The 21,270-nt window shown below is 46.6% G+C and overlaps 2 protein-coding genes across 2 annotated transcripts in view; both read left to right on the forward strand.

Moving 5' to 3' along the window:
• The window catches only part of LOC141201531 (uncharacterized), a 52,564-nt gene that overhangs the window by 24,001 nt on the left and 7,293 nt on the right, over positions 1–21,270 (forward strand). Inside the window, exon 4 of the mRNA XM_073663533.1 lies at positions 188–1,696. Coding sequence (XP_073519634.1) covers positions 188–1,696 — 1,509 coding nt within the window. The remainder of the gene's footprint in view (positions 1–187; positions 1,697–21,270) is intronic.
• On the forward strand, positions 6,401–20,737 carry LOC141201493 (uncharacterized). Its single transcript, XM_073663501.1, has 8 exons — positions 6,401–6,410; positions 11,703–11,843; positions 12,162–12,340; positions 15,104–15,227; positions 16,951–17,048; positions 17,127–17,205; positions 20,425–20,522; positions 20,645–20,737. The coding sequence occupies exons 1-8, from the start codon at positions 6,401–6,403 to the stop codon at positions 20,735–20,737; spliced, it is 822 nt and encodes a 273-aa protein (XP_073519602.1).

The raw sequence follows: 21,270 nt of genomic DNA on the forward strand, positions 1-21,270 counted from the left end.
GTCACCAGTTTATAAGTGTTATTCACTTTACCTGTCATTGTGTTAATGTTATGGCATGTAGTTGTCCCCCTTATTACCGGTACTTTCACTGACGAGGGTCTTCATTGTGAGCTCCATAAAATACATTCAGAAATCTCCTTTGTGTTGAAGAAAAAAATCACATCTAATCTGTCTTTCATCCTAATAGGAAATCCTTGTGAGAATAACGGTTCATCACTAAATTGTAAAAAAGAAGATATTAGGAAGCACTCTAATGGAGGAAACCTCATCACCCTTCCTGCACCTCCTGGACTTCACAGCACTTCACCTTCTTATAATCCTCCTGATCATGAGGAATCCTCTCCTGAACAATCTCACATTGTTACCACAACTCCAGGTGACACAGATACAAGATTTCAGTGTGACAAGCAACTTACTAAAAGCTCAGATTCTTTAACACAAAGAAAACACAAAGGAGAAAAGCCATACTCCTGTTCAGAATGTGATAAATCCTACCCAGATAAAGGGAATCTTACTACACATCACAGAATTCATACAGGTGAGAAGTCGTATTCATGTTCAGAATGTGGGAAATGCTTTAGAGATAAATCAGATCTTATTAGACATCAAAAAACTCACACAGATGAGAAACCATATTCATGTTCACTATGTAGGAAATCCTTCACAGGTAAGGGGCATCTTAATAGACATCAGAGCATTCATACTGGAGAGAAGCCATACTCCTGTTCAGAATGTGGGAAATGCTTTAGAGATAAATCAGATCTTATTAGACATCAGAGAATTCACACAGGAGAAAAGCCATTTTCATGTTCAGAATGTGATAAATCCTACCCAGATAAAGGGAATCTTACTACACATCAGAGAATTCATACAGGTGAGAAGTCGTATTCATGTTCAGAATGTGGGAAATGCTTTAGAGATAAATCAGATCTTATTAGACATCAAAAAACTCACACAAATGAGAAACCATATTCATGTTCACTATGTGGGAAATCCTTCACAGGTAAGGGGCATCTTAATAGACATCAGAGCATTCATACTGGAGAAAAGCCATATTCATGTTCAGAATGTGAGAAATGCTTTAGATATAAATCAGATCTTGTTAAACATCAGAGAATTCACACCGGGGAGAAACCATATTCATGTTCAGAATGTGGGAAATCTTTTATATATAAATCAGTCCTTGTTGCACATGAGGAAATTCATACAGGAGAAAAATCATTTTCCTGTTCAGAATGTGGGAAATGTTTTATATATAAATCAAATCTTGCAACACATGAGAAAATTCATACAGGAAAGAAGCCATTTGCATGTTCAGAATGTGGGAAATGTTTTGGAAGTAAATCAGAGCTTGTTAAACATCAAAGAATTCACACAGGGGAAAAACCATTTTCATGTTTAGAATGTGGAAGGTGCTTTGCCGATAAATCACATCTTGTTAGACATCAGAAAATCCACACAGGACAGAAGTCATATTCATGTTCACTATGTGAGAAGTCCTTCACAGATAAAGGAAGTCTTATTAGACATCAGAGAATTCACACAGGAGAGAAGCCATATTCATGTTCAGAATGTGGGAAATGCTTTACATATAAATCAAGTCTTGTGATGCACGAGAGAAGTCACACAGGAGAGAAGCCGTATTCATGTTCAGAATGTGGGAAATCTTTTATACATAAATCATATCTTGTAAAACATGAGAGAAGTCATACAGGAAAAAAACTGTAATTATGTTCACTGTGTTTCATAAATTTAATAAACATTGCTCAGCATAAATAAGTACACCCCCTTTGATAAGTAAGATTGTATTTAATATCTCACTGAATAAATTTCTAAAATTTTGCCACCACTGAATTTCATTGAACATTTTTTTTGTAATCAAAACATGAAAGTAAGGTTAATAATATAACTCATTACAAAATCTTCAGTTTTACTCAAATTAGTTGGTGTAAAAATGAGTACACCCCACATCAAAAGCTACTACATCTAGTATTTTGTATGGCCTTCATGATTTTTTAAGGACGGCACCAGCCTGGATGCTGGATGGAGTGATGACAACTTGTCTCTTCAAAATTCCCCATAGGTGTTTGGTTGGGTTCAGATCAGGAGACACTTGGCCACTGAATCACTGTCACCCTGTTCTTCAGAAATGTAACAGTGGCCTTAGATGTGTGTTTTGGATCATTGTCGTGTTGGAGAAGTGCAGGTCTACCAATGGCACGGAGTGATGGCAGCATCTTCTCTTCCACTATAGAGTAACGCTGATGCCGGCGCCCTCACATGGTGTCTTCTTCTCCCTCCATGCAAAGACGCTTTCTCACCGCTCCGGCCGTGGACTTGGTTCCTGGCGCTCTCCTTGTCCTCTGTTCCTGTGACTGCATCCCGGCGGCGTCTAGTACACGCTTGTTTCCCTGTTCTTAAAGGGGCAGCGTGCGCCTTATGCTAAATGCCTCAGCTGGTTGCTGAGAGGCATTAGCTTAACTAGTACACCTGCAAGATGGCTCCCAACCAATAGCTGGGAGGCAGCTTGTATAAAAGACTCACTCTCCCCTTACTAAGGTGTACTGCTTGTGACTTGTGAGGTCTCCTGGTCTTGGCGTGGCCAGGGTCCTGAGTCCGTAAACCCTTGGTCCCCCTGTGGCCAGAGTCCTGTACCTGAATCACTGGTCCTAGAGTAGCCCGTGCTGAAAACCTCGTCCCCTGGTCCTGGAGCAGCCAGTCCCTGAACCCTTGCCCCCTGGTCCTGGAGCGGCCAGTGCCTGAACCCTCATCCCCTGGTTCTGGAGTGGCCGGTACCTGTACCATCGTCCCTTGGTCCTTGAGAGATCAATGCCTGTACCCTTGTCCCCTGGTTCTGGAGAGACCAGTGCTGGTACCCTCATCCCCTGGACCTGGAGAGGCCAGTGTCTGTACCCTCGTCCCGTGGTCCTGTAGCGGCCAGTGCCTGAACCCTCATCCCCTGGTTCCAGAGCGGCCAGTGCCTGTACTCTTGTCCCTTGGTCCCGGAGTAGTCAGTGCCTGAACCCTTGTCAAATGGTCCTGGTTCGGCCAGAGCCCTGAACATTGTTCCCTGGTCCTAGTGTGGCCATTCCTGTTCCTGAAGTCCCCTGGTCACAGTGCATCCAGTGTCTGAACATTCCCCTAAGTCTCCGTGTCAGTGATCCTGGACTGTATTTACTGAGTCTGAATGGAGCTGTAATCAGTGTCAGCTAACCTGACCCCTGGGGTCAGCAGCTACTGCCGGACACCACCCTGGAGTTGTACTTGGCAGCTACCTGCCGCACAAGCCTGACCTCACCACTAGAGGCTCCAGTGAACACCAAAGTAGCTGCTTAGTTACGCCCCTCCAGGGTCGGCCCGGTGGGTCCAGAAGTCCACTTGCACCACCAGTGGGCGTAACAAAGCAGAACATCTATGAATTCATGATGTCATCAATGACCTGTAGCTCCCCGACACCAGCAGCGCTCATGCAGCCCCACATAAGGACACGGCCACCACCAGGTCTCTCTGTAGACACCATGCATTCTCATTGTATTCCTCACCTCTTCAATGTCATACAGTTTTGAAGCCATCAGTTCCAAAAAAAACCTTTATCTTGGTCTCATCACTCCAGAGTATAAAGTCCCAGGAGTCTTCATATGTTTCCGCATGTGTCCTGGCAGATTGTAGGGCGGCTTTTTTGTGTATGGGATTTAGGAGAGGCTTTCTATGTGGACAACACCCATGTCTGCCATTCCTCTATAGAAAACATTGTCTGCTTTCAGCTCATCTCTCAATGCTTGGATGAAAAATCACAGTTGGGAAGGAATGGACGGGATTTATTAAGTTACTGATAATCCAGCACTTGTTTTCCAGTGTGAATAAAAACAAAAACTTATATGGAAACATACAAATTAAAATCATAGAAACATTAAAAAGCAATGTGCACACTGTGCGTCTTTGATGTGTTTTCGCTGCGTTTTTTCCGCTCGGAAATGCACCAAAAACGCTAGGTAATCCGTGTGCCAGCTAATGCAATGACAATCCTGAAGTGCTGTGCACATGATCAGGAATTATCTTGACCGGATTGTCATTGCGTTTAAATCTGCAGCATGTCAATTCTTTGTGCGTTTCTGCAGCGTTTTTCACCCATAGACTTGAATTGAGTCAGTCAAATCTGCAACAAAAACTTCATCTACACTGTGTTCCAAATTATTATGCAAATAATATTTTCTCAGATTTTCCCAAATTACCTATATGAATTGCAGTCATTGTAATTTTCCAGTCATATAACTATTAGAGTACAATTGAAAGGTTTTTGTACAAACTGCCTATGATAACAGTATATTTTTAAAAAAATAAAAAACTCAAACTGCACTCAAAATGCATGTTCCACATTATTATGCACAGCAGAGTTTTCAACCTTTTCATTTTAATAAAGAACAAAAAAATGGTCATTTTTTAAATTATAAGCATTAGCAGGTTATTACACACTGAAATCAAACAGTTTTCACCTCAAAACTTTATTCTAGGTGATGTTACATTTGCACATAGGACCCCTTGTTCGAAAGGAGCTTCTGAACTCTCTCGTCCATTGAATTTGTCAGGTTTTGGATGGTTTCTGCTTTAATTGTTTTGCATGAGGACAGAATACCCTCCCAGAGCTGTTGCTTAGATGTGAACTGCCTCCCGCCATCATAGACACTCCTTTTGATGATGCTCCAGAGGTTCTCAATGGGGTGAGGTCAGGGGAGCATGGGGGCCACACCATAAGTTTGTCCCCTTTTATGCCCATAGCAGCCAGAGATGCAGATGTGTTATGTGCAGCATGAGACGGGGCATTATCATGCATGAAAATGATCTTGCTGCGGAATGCACGGTTCTTCTTCTTGAACCATGGAAGGAAGTGCTGTTTGAGAAACTCAACATACATTATGGAGTTCATCTTTACCCCTTCAGGAATCCTAAAAGGGCCGACAATCTCTCTCCCCATGATTCCAGCTCAAAACATTACTCCACCTCCTCCTTGTTAGCGCCATAGCCGTGTTTGCATGGGGTGTCCATCAACCAGCCATCCTCCACTCCATCCATCTGGACCATCGAGATCATTTTCATGCATGATAATGCCCCGTCTCATGCTGCACATAACACATCTGCATCTCTGGCTGCTATGGGCATAAAAGGGGACAAACTTATGGTGTGGTACCCATGCTCCCCTGACCTCAACCCCATGGAGAACCTCTGGAGCATCATCAAAAGGAGTGTCTATGATGGCGGGAGGCAGTTCACATCTAAGCAACAGCTCTGGGAGGGTATTCTGTCCTCATGCAAAACAATTAAAGCAGAAACCATCCAAAACCTGACAAATTCAATGGACGAGAGAGTTCAGAAGCTCCTTTCGAACAAGGGGTCCTATGTGCAAATGTAACATCACCTAGAATAAAGTTTTGAGTTCAAAACTGTTTGATTTCAGTTTGTAATAACCTGCTAATGCTTATAATTTCAAAAATGACCATTTTTTTGTTCTTTATTAAAATGAAAAGGTTGAAAACTCTGCTGTGCATAATTATTTGGAACATGCATTTTGAGTGCAGTTTGAGCTTTTTATTTTTTTAAAAATATCCTGTTATCATAGGCAGTTTGTACAAAAACCTTTCAATTGTACTCTAATAGTTATTTGACTGGAAAATTACAATGACTGCAATTCATATAGGTAATTTGAGAAAATATTATTTGCATAATAATTTGGAACACAGTGTATAAATATATTTGTGGATTTACTGCGGATGTTTGCTGCATATTTGACTGACTCAATTCAAGTCAATGAGTCAAAAACGCCGCAAAACCGCACAAAGAATGGACCACGGAAGACTACTCCTCCCATCATCCGATGGCCGATCCCGCTGATAACAGCGGGAGCAGGCGCAGCTGAGGGGAGAAGTAGTCTTCTCAGCTGGCGTCTGTGCGCAGGGTAAAAAAAAAAAAAAGTAAAAAATCAATATTAAATAAAAACACTGTATTCTCACCTGTCCGCCATCCTCCCGATGTCTCACGGCAACCCGACCACCCGACAATCGCTCTCGGCAGTGTACATCGCTGTGCTTCTGGGAATGAGTTCACCAGAGTTCATCAGCTGAGATCATCTGACGAGCTCCGGTGACCTCACATGCGGCATCAGTGCTGCTTGGGAGTTTTGCCACGCAACACTGATGCAGTGTATGAGGGCACCAGGGCTTATCAGCTGATCTTCAGCTGATGAACTCAGGTGAACTCAGTCCCAGCAGCGCAGCGATGTACACTGACAGGAGTGATTACACTCCTGTCAGTGTATACAGAGCTGTCTTCTACAACAGTCACATCAGTGATTGATGTGGATGCTGTAGAAGTTAACCGGATTGCCGTGGGACACTGGGATTAGATCATGAAGGCAGGTAAGGGATATGGTTGTTTTTTATTTTTGGTTTCTTACAGGAGACAAGGGCTTCAGGGACTGGGCGTTAGGTGAGTATCCACTGTTTTTTTATTTTCAAATAAAAGATTAAAACCGTGTAATTTTATTTCAATAAAACACATTATTCTAGCTGTGTCTTTATTGTAAAATGACAAAAACATTACTACGGTGTTAGTAATGGGGGCGTCTATAACCTGGGCTTCATGTCAGCTGTCAATACAAGGCTGACATGAACCCCGCGCCAGTTCTGGGGCAGCTGAGAGCTGATATTATTAGCCGCGGAGGGGGCCAGGATCCATGGCCCCTTCCCTGGCTTTTAGTATCAACCCGCAGATGTCTGTATAGCCCTTGCTGGTTAGATTTTATAGGGGACCCTACGTCAATTTTTTTCTGGGGTCCCCCTGTAATCTAGCCAGTAAAGGATAAGCAAATAGCTGTGTGCTGTTAATAGCCAGGAAACATTTTTGGCTAATGGCCCCTTCCCCAGCTACTAATATCACCTCACAGCGGTTGGCTTTCCTTTGGCTGATTATGAAAATAATGGATCCCACGCCATTTTTTTTTTTAATATAAGGCTATGTGCCCATGGTCCGGACGTGGCAACACTTTGGACGCAACATATGTTTGCTGCGTCCAAAACACTGCTTCTATTGAACGCAGGTAAGTCCGCATGTGTTCACTGAATACAATACAATACATTCTAGTGGTCAAATTTATGTTGCGGAGACAAGCGACTCCACAGGAGAATTTGACATACTGCGGTCCTGAAAAACACACCGCATGTCAGTTTCCGCAGCCTCAGATGCACACATAGTGGAAATAGGATTTCTAGAAATCCCATCCACTATGCTGTAACATCTGAACACTGCGGGTTTGACACTGCATAAATACACAGCTCCAAACCCACAGCGGCTCCTGATCATGGGCATACCCAAATTCACCTGCAGAAAATCAATTTCTGGGTCTCCGCTGCAGATTTTGACTGATTGAAATGTCATTATATGCGGTGGATCCGCATGTATTGAGAACAAAAGTGCGGCTTTAGAACACAGGGTTTTGGGGGACGTAGCGGCTAAACAAACAACTGTGAGCTGTTATTAATAGCCAGGGAACATGGTTGCCTAATGGCACCTTCCTAGGCTAAAAAGAGCAGCTCTCAGCTGCCCCAGAAATGACATGAATGGGAATACTAATGGGATTAACCCGTATGGGATTAGCTGACACCTAGCCCTTTTGTTTAGTGATGAAAAAGTGTTAATCAGGCCATCTCATTACTAAACTTAAGTAAAGAGCTAAATAAACCCACACACAGAGTAAAACACTTTATTTGAACTACAACTGACACATTCTTTAATCATTTAAATTAACCAATATACAGGTCTGACAGTAATCCAAGGGTTAAAGCGATGTCCCACATTTCTTTTTTCAAATATCTTTATTTGGCTCCAAAAAGGATTTATTGCTGTACAAAACGCATCAAAATAGCTGTAAAACGCGTGTTTTTTTCTGCAGTGTTTTTCCTGCCAAGAGATGCAGAAACCTGAAGGAATTTTCTGCATTCAAATCCTGAACGTGCGCACATAGCCAAGAACAGGATCTCCTGGGGAAAGTCGCAAAAGCTACGTGTTTAGAACTGTTATATGTGTTTGATTCATAGTCATGGAACAATAAATTACCAGTAACCGGCTTCTTATACACATCATAGTGTCTAATGCACAGCGGAGACCCCCAGCCCCAAATGGACATGTGCAAGTATGTCTACATTAACCCTATGTATGATCATATGTCCACAACAAAAAGCATCCGTGCAATAGAAGAATGAAGTGTCCGCATCTATAATGTGTATATTATGTATAATTACTATAAAAGAGGAAAAAACACAATTCAGTAAATGGATACAAGGTCTGAACGAAGCTTCATATCACTGGGGAATCTGGAGGCCAATTCCAGAATCCACAAGGCTTCTCGGGGGTGTACTTTTTATACCAATCTCCCCCCTTAGCTGGTCTGGTGACATATTCAATACCCACAACTGTAAAGTGATTAATCCCTATTGTGTTGTATGAGATGTTGTGATGCAGCAGATGTATTACGTGTTGTGGGGCCAAGAACGTCCCTAACGTGTCCCCCAATGCGGTGACTAGTGATGTGTAGCTCCTGAACGAGCCGGCTCTTTATAGTGAATGATATGAGTCGTCTCCTGGCAGGGAGCAAATTGAAATGTAAACGGCTCTTTGCCAGTTCACGTTCCACAGTCAGTCCCCTCTGGCCCCTCCCGGCAGTAGTCACTCTGATCCTGAGGATGCTGCTCCTCCTGCTGCCGCACATAGCACTGACTCACAGCCCCGCCCCTCCCTCCCCTCTGGCCCCGCCCCTCCCGGCCCCTCCCTCCCGGCAGTAGTCACTCTGATCCTGAGGATGCCTGCTCCTCCTGCTGCTGCACATAGCACTGACTCACAGCCCCGCCCCCCTCCAATCTGTGACAAGCAGCAGTCAGGCAGTCAGGCACTTTATTAAAGGAACACTGACATCTGGATTTAGCCTGATTATAGTTATTTACCGCCAGCTGAGCGAGGGAGAAACAGCGGATGTAAATGTGCGTCCCTTGTTCTCTCTCATTCACTTGAATGGAAGAGAACAAATGATCCAGCGATGCATATGGGCAGATCAGGATCTCCTCTGCAGACACCATCGCTGGATGGAGCATCACTGGATCGCAGGCTCGGGGGCTGCATGCTCCATGCGCTCAGTCAGCGAGCGCTGCCCGACAACATGGTCGCATCCTGAATAGGGCTCCGGCACAGGACGACTTCCATGGAAACCCGTGTAAACAGTTCCATAGGGTTTTATGGAATACCAGCAGGATTGAAGCAGAATTTTTAAAATAAGTCTATGGAGAATAAACCTATTGTAAAAAGTTCTCTTCAATTAATGGCACTAATGCCCATGTGATCCAACCCCTTTAATGACATTATATTAGTGATGGCAAAAGACATTGCTCCTTGATGGGACCCCAAAAAAACAGATAATAACAGAGGAAATAAACGGCATCAGTCCATCCAAGCTCTGGCACTGAGTTTATCCAATGGGCCCTGCAGACAATTCTAGGCGGCGTTCACACTGTGTGGATTTGCAGCGCAGTTTCCATGCAGATCATCAGCCTGGACGTTCCACGGCATTTACAGAAGCCGACAGCGGCCATGGTCTCTACCCAAAACACATTCTCACTTCCTGGAAAACTTCAGAATCTGCCATGAGGTGTGAAATGGTCTTCAGCAGCAGCGTGTGAATATGTGCCGAGTATCCGAGCTGCGGAATTCATTGCAGTCAATGGACGGGTGAATCCGCCTGGATGCAGATGCCACAGTTCACACTGCAGACGGCCCACAGCCAACCTGCCCAGTGTGAACGCAGCTTTACAATGTGGCGCTGATCATTACTAGCTTGTTGCTATTTTGCATCTTCATTTTGTGTTTGTTAAAGTTTTTACAGCAAATAATATAAAATCCGGTTATTCTGGAAACTATTCTGTTTTATGTCAGAAATTGTCAGATGTGGAGATTCTACTAAAAGGCTAAAACATCCCAGAATATGGCGTCAAACGTAAAGCCAAAGGGAACAGGAAATGAAGAGCCGGCTCCCCAAAAATCACACTTTACCCATCACTAGCGGTGACGTAAGGGTCTGAACGTGCCCCCCACATATTGCAGCAGACGTCACCACAGGTCCTTCACGTCTCTCCTGAGCTCCGCCCCCTGATCACATGGCGTTGACGTCACCACAGGTCCTTCAACACTTCTCTCCTGAGCTCCGCCCCCTGATCACATGGCGTTGACGTCACCACAGGTCCTTCACCACTTCTCTCCTGAGCTCCGCCCCCTGATCACATGGCGGTGACGTCACCACAAGACCTTCACCACTTCTCTACTGAGCTCCGCCCCCTGATCACATGGCGGTGACGTCACCACAAGACCTTCACCACTTCTCTACTGAGCTCCGCCCCTGATCACATGGCGGTGACGTCACCACAGGTCCTCCCGCTCTAAGTGCAGCAGCTCCGTCCTGGTTGTGCGCAGCTCTTGCTCTCTGGTATCAGCCAGCAGCAGGTTTCCGCTTCCCGCCATTCCGGTGAGATTACAGGGAGGGTTTGTGGTGAATCTGTGAGAGGAGAGTGTGGGGTGAGATCAGAGCTGTTCCTGTGGAGGCTCCTGCTCCATGTGACTGCGGCTCCTCAGTGTTGTATGGGGGATGTGCAGCGGCTCCTCCTCACCTCACCGCCCCCGCTGGAGGTGGAGTTACCACGGTGACCGCCCCCGCTGGAGGTGGAGTTACCACGGTGACCGCCCCCGCTGGAGGTGCAGTTACCACGGTGACCGTCCTCTGCTGGAGGTGGAGTTACCACGGTGACCGTCCCCCGCTGGAGGTGGAGTTACCACGGTGACCGTCCCCCGCTGGAGGTGGAGTTACCACGGTGACCGCCCCCGCTGGAGGTGGAGTTACCACGGTGACCGTCCCCCGCTAGAGGTGGAGTTACCACGGTGACAGTCCCCGCTGGAGGTGGAGTTACCACGGTGACCGTCCCCGCTGGAGGTGGAGTTACCACGGTGACCGTCCCCCGCTGGAGGTGGAGTTACCACGGTGACCGTCCCCCGCTGGAGGTGGAGTTACCACGGTGACCGTCCCCCGCTGGAGGTGGAGTTACCACGGTGACCGCCCCCCGCTGGAGGTGAAGTTACCACGGTGACCGCCCCCCGCTGGAGGTGGAGTTACCACGGTGACCGCCCCCGCTGGAGGTGGAGTTACCACGGTGACCGCCCCCGCTGGAGGTGGAGTTACCACGGTGACCGCCCCCGCTGGAGATGGAGTTACCACGGTGACCGCCCCCCCGCTGGAGGTGGAGTTACCACGGTGACCGCCCCCCGCTGGAGGTGGAGTTACCACGGTGACCGCCCCCCGCTGGAGGTGGAGTTACCACGGTGACCGCCCCCCGCTGGAGGTGGAGTTACCACGGTGACCGCCCCCCGCTGGAGGTGGAGTTACCACGGTGACCGCCCCCCGCTGGAGGTTTAGTTACCACGGTGACCGCCCCCACTGGAGGTGTAGTTACCACGGTGACCGTCCTCCTACGAGGCTGATAATGAGCGGTCAGATCGGTGGAGTTTGTGGCTTTTCCTCCAGATTCTTCCTGATAAATGTCGGATATTTGGGGCAGAATTCAGTGATTGTCGTTATATCGTCCCCTGTGATCTCCATCTTCTCCTTTATCATGAAGACGCCGGCAGGACGAGATCCCTCCAGCTGATCCAGTGCTCATCCCTCCTTCTCCTGAATGACCCCGAGGATGGACGAGGACGAGACCACCAGAAGATTATTACACTTCACCCTGGAGATCATCTCCCTGCTGAGCGGAGAGGTAACTCCTCTACATTTCTATCAGCTTTATTGTGTTATGTAACAAGTCCGACATCAGGAAGAGGAAATCCAGAAGAGGAAGAGAAGGATTCTTTACTGTAAGAGCAGTGATTGTGTGCAGCTCTCTGCCAGGAGGAGTTGTCATGGGGATTCCCTATAAGAGCTGTAGAGGGGCCTGGATGTCTGTCCTGAGTGTAATAATATCCAGGTTATGGCCCCAGATTACTGGAGACGGTTATTGATCCCGGGATTTCTACTGATTGTCAGATCTGGAGTCGGGAAGGAATTCTTCCCCCTAAGTGTCTCTCTCCATACACAGGATTACACAATAGTGAGGAAGACACCGGGGGAGTGACTCCCATCATCCATCTCCAGGAGTCAGGAGGGCGGAGCCCGGGCCCCATCACAGAGCCTCCCCCGCACCCCCCGATACATGAGAGGAGGAAGAAGAAGATCCTAGAGCTCAGCAACAAGATGAATGAGCTGCTGAGCGGAGAGGTGACTGCTGGGACATTATACAGGACGGCACTGGAGGATTCTGGGTGATGAGCGGAGAGGTGACTGCTGGGACATTATACAGGACAGCACTGGAGGATTCTGGGTGATGACCGGAGAGGTGACTGCTGGGACATTATACAGGACAGCACTGGAGGATTATGGGTGATGACCGGAGAGGTGACTGCTGGGACATTATACAGGACAGCACTGGAGGATTCTGGGTGATGAGCGGAGAGGTGACTGCTGGGACATTATACAGGACAGCACTGGAGGATTCTGGGTGATGAGCGGAGAGGTGACTGCTGGGACATTATACAGGACAGCACTGGAGGATTCTGGGTGATGAGCGGAGAGGTGACTGCTGGGACATTATACAGGATGGCACTGGAGGATTCTGGGTGATGACCGGAGAGGTGACTGCTGGGACATTATACAGGACAGCACTGGAGGATTCTGGGTGATGACCGGATAGGTGATTGCTGGGACATTATACAGAACAGCACTGGAGGATTCTGGGTGATGACCGGAGAGGTGACTGCTGGGATATTATACAGGACAGCACTGGAGGATTCTGGGTGATGACCGGAGAGGTGACTGCTGGGACATTATACAGAACAGCACTGGAGGATTCTGGGTGACTGCTGGGACATTATACAGGACAGCACTGGAGGATTCTGGGTGATGAACGGAGAGGTGACTGCTGGAACATTATACAGGACAGCACTGGAGGATTCTGGGTGATGACCGGAGAGGTGACTGCTGGGACATTATACAGGACAGCACTGGAGGATTCCGGGTGATGACCGGAGAGGTGACTGCTGGGACATTATACAAGACAGCACTGGAGGATTCTGGGTGATGACCGGAGAGGTGACTGCTGGGACATTATACAGAACAGCACTGGAGGATTCTGGGTGATGTCCGGAGAGGTGACTGCTGGGACATTATACAGGACAGCACTGGAGGATTCTGGTGATGACCGGAGAGGTGACTGCTGGGACATTATACAGGACAGCACTGGAGGATTCTGGGTGATGACCGGAGAGGTGACTGCTGGGACATTATACAGGAGAGCACAGGAGGATTCTGGTGATGACCGGAGAGGTGACTGCTGGGACATTATACAGGACAGCACTGGAGGATTCTGGTGATAACCGGAGAGGTGACTGCTGGGACATTATACAGGACAGCACTGGAGGATTCTGGGTCATGATCGGAGAGGTGACTGTTGGGACATTATACAGAACAGAACTGGGGGATTCTGGGTGATGACCGGAGAGGTGACTGCTGGGACATTATACAGGACAGCATTGGAGGATTCTGGCTAATGACCGGAGAGATGACTGCTGGGACATTATGCAGGATGGCACTGGAGGATTCTGGGTGATCAGCGGAGAGGTGACTGCTGGGACATTATACAGGACGGCAGTGGGGAATTCTGGGTGATCAGCGGAGAGGTGACTGCTGGGACATTATACAGGACGGCACTGGAGGATTCTGGGTGATGACCGGAGAGATGACTGCTGGGACATTATGCAGGACGGCACTGGAGGATTCTGGGTGATCAGCGGAGAGGTGACTGCTGGGACATTATACAGGACAGCACTGGAGGATTCTGGGTGATCACCGGAGAGGTGACTGCTGGGACATTATACAGGACGGCACTGGAGGATTCTGGGTGATGACCGGAGAGGTGACTGCGGGGACATTATACTGGACAGCACTGGAGGATTCTGGGTCATGACCGGAGAGGTGACTGCTGGGACATTATACAGGACGGCACTGGAGGATTCTGGGTGATCAGCGGAGAGGTGACGGTTCGGACATTATACAGGACGGCACTGGAGGATTCTGAGTGATGACCGGAGAGGTGACTGCTGGGACATTATACAGGATCGCACTGGAGGATTCTGGGTGATGACCGGAGAGGTGACTGCGGGGGACATTATACAGGACAGCACTGGATGATTCTGGGTGATGAGTGGAAAGGTGACTGCTGGGACATTATACAGGACAGCACTGGAGGATTCTGGGTGATGAGTGGAGAGGTGACTGCTGGGATATTATACAGGACAGCACTGGAGGATTCTGGGTGATGACCGGAGAGGTGACTGCTGGGACATTATACAGGACAGCACTGGAGGATTCTGGGTGATGACCGGACAGGTGACTGCTGGGACATTATACAGGACAGCACTGGAGGATTCTGGGTGATGACTGGAGAGGTGACTGCTGGGACATTATACAGGATGGCACTGGAGGATTCTGGGTGATGACCGGAGAGGTGACTGCTGGGACATTATACAGGACGGCACTGGAGGATTTTGGGTGATGAGTGGAGAGGTGACTGCTGGGACATTATACAGGACAGCACTGGAGGATTCTGGGTGATGACCGGAGAGGTGACTGCTGGGACATTATACAGGACAGCACTGGAGCATTCTGGGTGATGAGCGGAGAGGTGACTGCTGGGACATTATACAGGACGGCACTGGAGGATTTTGGGTGATGACCGGAGAGGTGACTGCTGGGACATTATACAGGACAGCACTGGAGGATTCTGGGTGATGACTGGAGAGGTGACTGCTGGGACATTATACAGGACAGCACTGGAGGATTCTGGGTGATGAGCGGCGAGGTGACTGCTGGGATATTATACAGGACAGCACTGTAGGATTCGGGGTGATGAGCGGAGAGGTGACTGCTGGGACATTATACAGGACAGCAGTGGAGGATTCTGGGTGATGACGGTGTCGTTGTCAGGTTCCTATAAGGTGTCAGGACGTCGCTGTCTATCTCTCCATGGAGGAGTGGGAGTATCTAGAAGGACACCAGGATCGGTACCAGGAGGTGATGATGGAGGAGCTCCGGCCTCTGACATCACCAGGTGAGAGGAGACTCTTGTTGGCTCCGGTGGATGTGATGACGTCTCTCGGCCTCGTCCTATAATAGATGATTTTTCTCCAGACTTGCTCTGGTTTTCTCTACATTTTCTCACAGCTTTCATTCCCTGATTCTTCTCTTCTGATCTGTGAGTCGCGGTTTCTCCGCTGTCGTCTTCATCAGTCTTGAGTCTTCGTCCTCGGCGGCTTCTTTCAGAATCTTTCACCTTCGTTAGAGCATCGGTCACATTTTGTCTGCAGATGTCCCAGCGCTTCTGTCCGTTCTCTCCTGTGAGATCTTTCGGTTCCTGAGTCTGTCGTGGATCGTTACTCAGCAGAGTCGGGGTTAATTTACTGCTGATTTTCCCCCTAATCCGCTGTCGCTTGTCCGTCCCTCAGAATCGGTGCCAGCTCAATGTCGTCATCAGTCGTGGTCGGGCTTCTGGCTTTTTGGGTTTTGTTTCTCAGCATTTATTGGGTGGTAAGAACGACGTTGCTGCCATTTTCAGAATTGTTCCTGACACCCATCGCTTTATCTTCCGTTATCGGAGCTGTGTGAGGGCTTCTCTTCTTGAATGGCCGTTGACCTTTTTATTGGTGACTTTTTTTGATTGTTGTTTTTTCATTGCAGTTTTGGGGAGGTGTTTCTGATGTGTTTTTTTTCTTTTGGCATTTACCGTGCAAGATAAATCCTGACATGAAAATGCCAAATAATATAATATATATATATGTGTGTAGATAGTTAGATTTATTTTTATTAAAAAAAAAACATTCGTTCTCATTTTGGGAGACAAAGCAAAAATAATGGGGACTTCAATCTGAGATCCGGGTGTGGTGGTAATAAGTGTAAGTCTCCCTTACAGGGTTGTTTGTTTAGAAGAATATGTATTATGGAGCTTTTCTGTGGAGTCTGACCAGACAATCTCTCCTTGGCTCCCCGTGTGCATCAGTAAGCGCCCATGACCCCGGTGCCGGCTCTCTAGTTGTCCTTTCTACACATTGATGGGTACTAACCGCTGCGTACCGGGTGCTCCCCACAACACCGTCCTTCCGGGTTCTGTGACTTCGTACGTTAGTCGTACATGTGCCTTTTTTTTCATCCTTTAGAGACAAACGCAGAACTTGCTGCCTATTTTAGTGTTTATACCGAGGCGGATGTGGAGATTTATCTCTATTTAAAGGAGAAGAAAAACACGGTAACTCGTCTTTTAATAGATCAGGTTCTCTCCTCTTAGTGATCCCAGAGGATCCTGTCCAGGAGGGAGGCCGTGTCCACATGGTGACGTCATGAGCTCTCAAAAAAACAATCACTGGTAAATGGTCACCGTCCTTCCCCCAATCTCCATACAGTAAATCAGGAGAGGAAACCAATGGATAGAAATGTGGAGCTTTCCCCAGCTCCTCTGTGGTTCCATCCCTGGTGGAGCTGAATCTTGGAGAAGTTGTGTTTCTTAGTACGGTTCCTTCATCTGACTGATGAGGGTCTTCTCTGTCCCTCTCCTCAGGGTCCTCATCCTCCGAGTGCAGAGCATTAGGCTTAGGCCTCGCTGATTATCACTTCATACTTGAGGCCCACAATGTGCTGGGACCTCTGTATCGGTGGTGAGGACCACAACAATGTAATTTATTCCCAGATACATACACATAGAATTACCGGTTCTGAGAGACGGATCTCATATATAGACAGATACACGGCAGGTCATGTATTCAGTCTGTGTGTCTCCACAGATGGATCCAGGAGGAGAAATCCACCAGAGAGATGTCCCCGTCCTCTGAATCCGCAGGACTATCCAGAGGAGAATCACCACATCCCGGAGGATCATCAGGTAGATGACACTGAAGTCCCCACAACATCTGACCATGAAGTGATGGGACCTGAGCTCATCTTCCATTTTTATTTTTAGGGTGAAGATCTGATTGATATTAAGATTGAGGTTATACATGGAGCACAAGAGGCGACCGCAATATGGGCCGATCAGCAGGGTGAGGAGGGCAGACTGTCATGTCGGTTCTGTGGCCATCTACTACTACTCCCATCATCTCATGATCACATGATACAATCTACAGTGGCATGTAAAAGTTTGGGCACCCCTGGTCAAAATTACTGTTATTGTGACCAGTTAAGCAAGTTGAAGATGAAATGATCTCTAAAAGACCTAAAGTTAAAGATGACACATTTCCTTTGTGTTACCCTTGGACATTTGTGTGCTCAGATAACTTTGACCAATGATTCAGACCTTACTTAGCCTGTTAGGGTTATGGCTCGTTCACTATCATCGTTAGGAAAGGCCAGGTGATGCAAATTTCCAGCTTTATAAAAACACAGCTTACTCTAACATTGTGCCAAAATAACCGCAGCCATGGCTTTTTCTAAGCAGCTGTCTAGCACTCTAACAATGGTGGAGGCCCACAAAGCAGGAGAAGGCTATGAGCAAAGCGTTTTCAAGTTGCCTTTTCCTTGGTTCAAAATGTAATAAAGAAATGGCAGTTAACAGAAAGAATGGAGGTCAAGATAAGGTCTGGAAGACCAAGCAAATTTTCAGTAGGATTGCTAGAGAGGCAAATCAGAACCCCCGTCTGACTGCAAAAGACCTTCAGAAAGATTTAGCAGACTCTGTAGTTGTGGAACATTGTTGTACTCTTCAGAGACACCTGCACAAATATGGCCTTCATGGAACAGTCATCAGAAGAAAACCTCTCCTGCGACCTCACCATAAAATTCAGCGTCAGAAGTATGCAAAAGTACATCTAAGAAGGTCTGATGCATTTTGTAAACAAGTCTTGTAGACCGATGAGGTTAAAATAGAGCAATGATCAAAGTTGTGTGGAGAAAAAAGGGCACAGAATTTTAGTAAAAGAACATCTCGCCAGCCATTAAGCATGGTGGTGGATCAGTCATGCTTTTGGGTTGTGTTGCAGCCAATGGCACAGGGAACGGGTAGAGGGAAGAATGGATTCCATGAAATTTCAGCAAATTCTTGATACAAACATAACACCATCTGCAAAAAAGCTGAAGGTAAAAAGAGGATGGCAAATGATAATGGTACTAAACACACGTCAAAAGGCACAAGCTGAAGGTTTTACAATGGCCCTCATAGTCCCCTGATCTGAACATCATTGAAAATCTGTGGCTAGACCTCAAAATAGCTGAGGATGCAAGACGACCCAAGAATCTCACAGAACTGGAAGAATTCCTCCAAGGAAGAAAGGATGAAAATCCCTCAAACAAGAATTGAAAGACTATTGTCTGGCTACAAAAAGCATTTACAAGCTGTGATACTTTCAAAAGGGGGCGATACTGGGTACTAACCTTGCCAGGTGCCAAAACTTTTGCATTTATCCATTTTTCCTCATTGAAATTTTTTTTAAATGTAAAAGATGAAAATACAGTGGTGGCCAAAAGTATTGGCACCCCTGCAATTCTGTCAGATAATACTCAGTTTCTTCCTGAAAATGATTGCAATCACAAATTCTTTGGTCTTATTATCTTCATTTAATTTGTCTTCAGTGAAAAAAACACAAAAGAGAATGAAGCAAAAATGAAATCATTGATCATTTCACACAAAACTCCAAAAATGGGCCCGACAAAAGTATTGGCACCCTCAGCCTAATACTTGGTTGCACAACCTTTAGCCAAAATAACTGCAAACAACTGCTTCCGGTAACCATCAATGAGTTTCTTACAATGCTCTGCTGGAATTGTAGACCATTCTTCATTGGCAAACTGCTCCAGATCCCTGATATTTGAAGGGTGCCTTCTCCAAACTGCCATTTTGAGATCTCTGCACAGGTGTTCTATGGGATTCAGGTCTGGACTCATTGCTGGCCACCTTAGAAGTCTCCAGTGCTTTCTCTCAAACTATTGTATAGTGCTTTTGGAAGTGTGTTTTGGGTCATTGTCCTGCTGGAAGACCCATGACCTCTGAGGGAGACCCAGCTTTCTCACACTGGACCCTACATTATGCTGCAAAATTTGTTGGTAGTCTTCAGACTTCATAATGCCATGCACACGGTCAAGCAGTCCAGTGCCAGAGGCAGCAAAGCAACCCCAAAACATCAGGGAACCTCCGCCATGTTTGACTGTAGGGACCGTTTTCTTTTCTTTGAATGCCTCTTTTTTTTCCTGTACACTCTATGTTGATGATTTTTCCCAAAAAGCTCTACTTTTGTCTCATCTGACCAGAGAACATTCTTCCAAAACGTTTTAGGCTTTCTCAGGTAAGTTTTGGCAAACTCCAGCCTGGCTTTTTTATGTCTCGGGGTAAGAAGTGGGGTCTTCCTGGGTATCCTACCATACAGTTCCTTTTCATTCAGACGCCAACGGATAGTACGGGTTGACACTGTTGTACCCTCGGACTGCAGGGCAGCTTGAACTTGTTTGGATGTTAGTCGAGGTTCTTTATCCACCATCCACACAATCTTGCGTTGAAATCTCTCGTCAATTTTTCTTTTCCGTCCACATCTAGGGAGGTTAGCCACAGTGCCATGGGCTTTACACTTCTTGATGAAACTGCGCACAGAAGACACAGGAACATTCAGGTCTTTGGAGATGGACTTGTAGCCTTGAGATTGCTCATGCTTCCTCACAATTTGGTTTCTCAAGTCCTCAGACAGTTCTTTGGTCTTCTTTCTTTTCTCCATGCTCAATGTGGTACACACAAGGACACAGGACAGAGGTTGAGTCAACTTTAATCCATGTTAACTGGCTGCAAGTGTGATTTAGTTATTGCCAACACCTGTTAGGTGCCACAGGTAAGTTACAGGTGCTGTTAATTACACCAATTACAGAAGCATCACAGGATTTTTAAAAGGGTGCCAATACTTTTGTCCACCCCCTTTTTTAGGTTTGGTGTGAAATTATATCCAATTTGGCTTTAGGACAATTCTTTTTGTGTTTTTTCATTGAAGACTAATTAAATGAAGAGAATAATACCAAAGAATTTGTGATTGCAATCATTTTCAGGAAGAAACTGAGTATTATCTGACAGAATTGCAGGGGTGCCAATACTTTTGGCCACCACTGTATATATAGTTTATTATTTATTATTTTGCCTGAAATACAAAGGAAATGTAATCTTTAACTTTAGGCCGTTTAGAGATTATTTCATCTTCAACTCAACTGTTCACAATAACAGTAATTTTGACCATTGGTGCCCAAACTTTTACATGTCACTGTATTCTGTCACTATGTGTTTCCTACAGATGGACTCATGGAAAGAAATCCACCAGAGAGATGTCCCCGTCCTCTGTATCCCCAGGACTGTCCAGAAGAGAATCACAACATCCCGGAGAGTCATCAGGTAGACGGTGCTGAGCCCTGTACCGGATCTGTATATGGGGGAACATTTCTGATCGAGGTCATAGATGTCACAGATTTTGGTGGTTTCTTGTATTGTGCTGATTGTTACATCTGATATATCAGGAGGAAGATCCGACTAAGAATAAAGTGAAGGACGAGACAGAAGAAGAAGTGATGACGAGGAGGGATCAGCCGTGTGTGAGCGACGGGAAGTAGGAGATTCCTGTAGATGTTTCCACAGGTGTGTAATAATGACCGGCGTGTGATGATGATGATGACTGGCGTATGACGATGATGATTGGCATGTGACTATGATTAGCGGCGTGTGATGATGATGACTGGCGTATGACGATGGCGATTGGCATGTGACTATGATTAGCTGCGTGTGATGATGATGACTGGCGTATGATGATGATGATTGGCATGTGACTATGATTAGCGGTGTGTGATGATGATGACTGGCGTATGACGATGATGATTGGCATGTGACTATGATTAGCGGCGCCTGACGATTATGACTGGCGTATGACGATGACGATTGGCATGTGACTATGATTAGCGGCGTGTGATGATGATGACCGGCTTGTGATGATGATGACTGGCGTATGACGATGATGATTGGCATGTGACTATGATTAGCGGCGTGTGATGATGATGACTGGCGTATGACGATGATGATTGGCTTGTGACTATGATTAGCGGCGTGTGATGATGATGACTGGCGTATGATGATGATGATTGGCATGTGA

This window comes from Phyllobates terribilis, unplaced genomic scaffold (assembly GCF_046119375.1).
Source record: "Phyllobates terribilis strain yellow unplaced genomic scaffold, ASM4611937v1 Scaffold_117__1_contigs__length_5270597, whole genome shotgun sequence".
Classification (NCBI taxonomy): Eukaryota; Metazoa; Chordata; class Amphibia; order Anura; family Dendrobatidae; genus Phyllobates; species Phyllobates terribilis.

Coding starts and splice junctions, on each gene's coding strand:
- LOC141201493 (XM_073663501.1), top strand. Junction 11,844..12,161: donor TCTCCCTGCTGAGCGGAGAG/GTAACTCCTCTA, acceptor CTCCATACACAG/GATTACACAATAGTGAGGAA. Junction 17,049..17,126: donor ACATCCCGGAGGATCATCAG/GTAGATGACACT, acceptor TTTTATTTTTAG/GGTGAAGATCTGATTGATAT.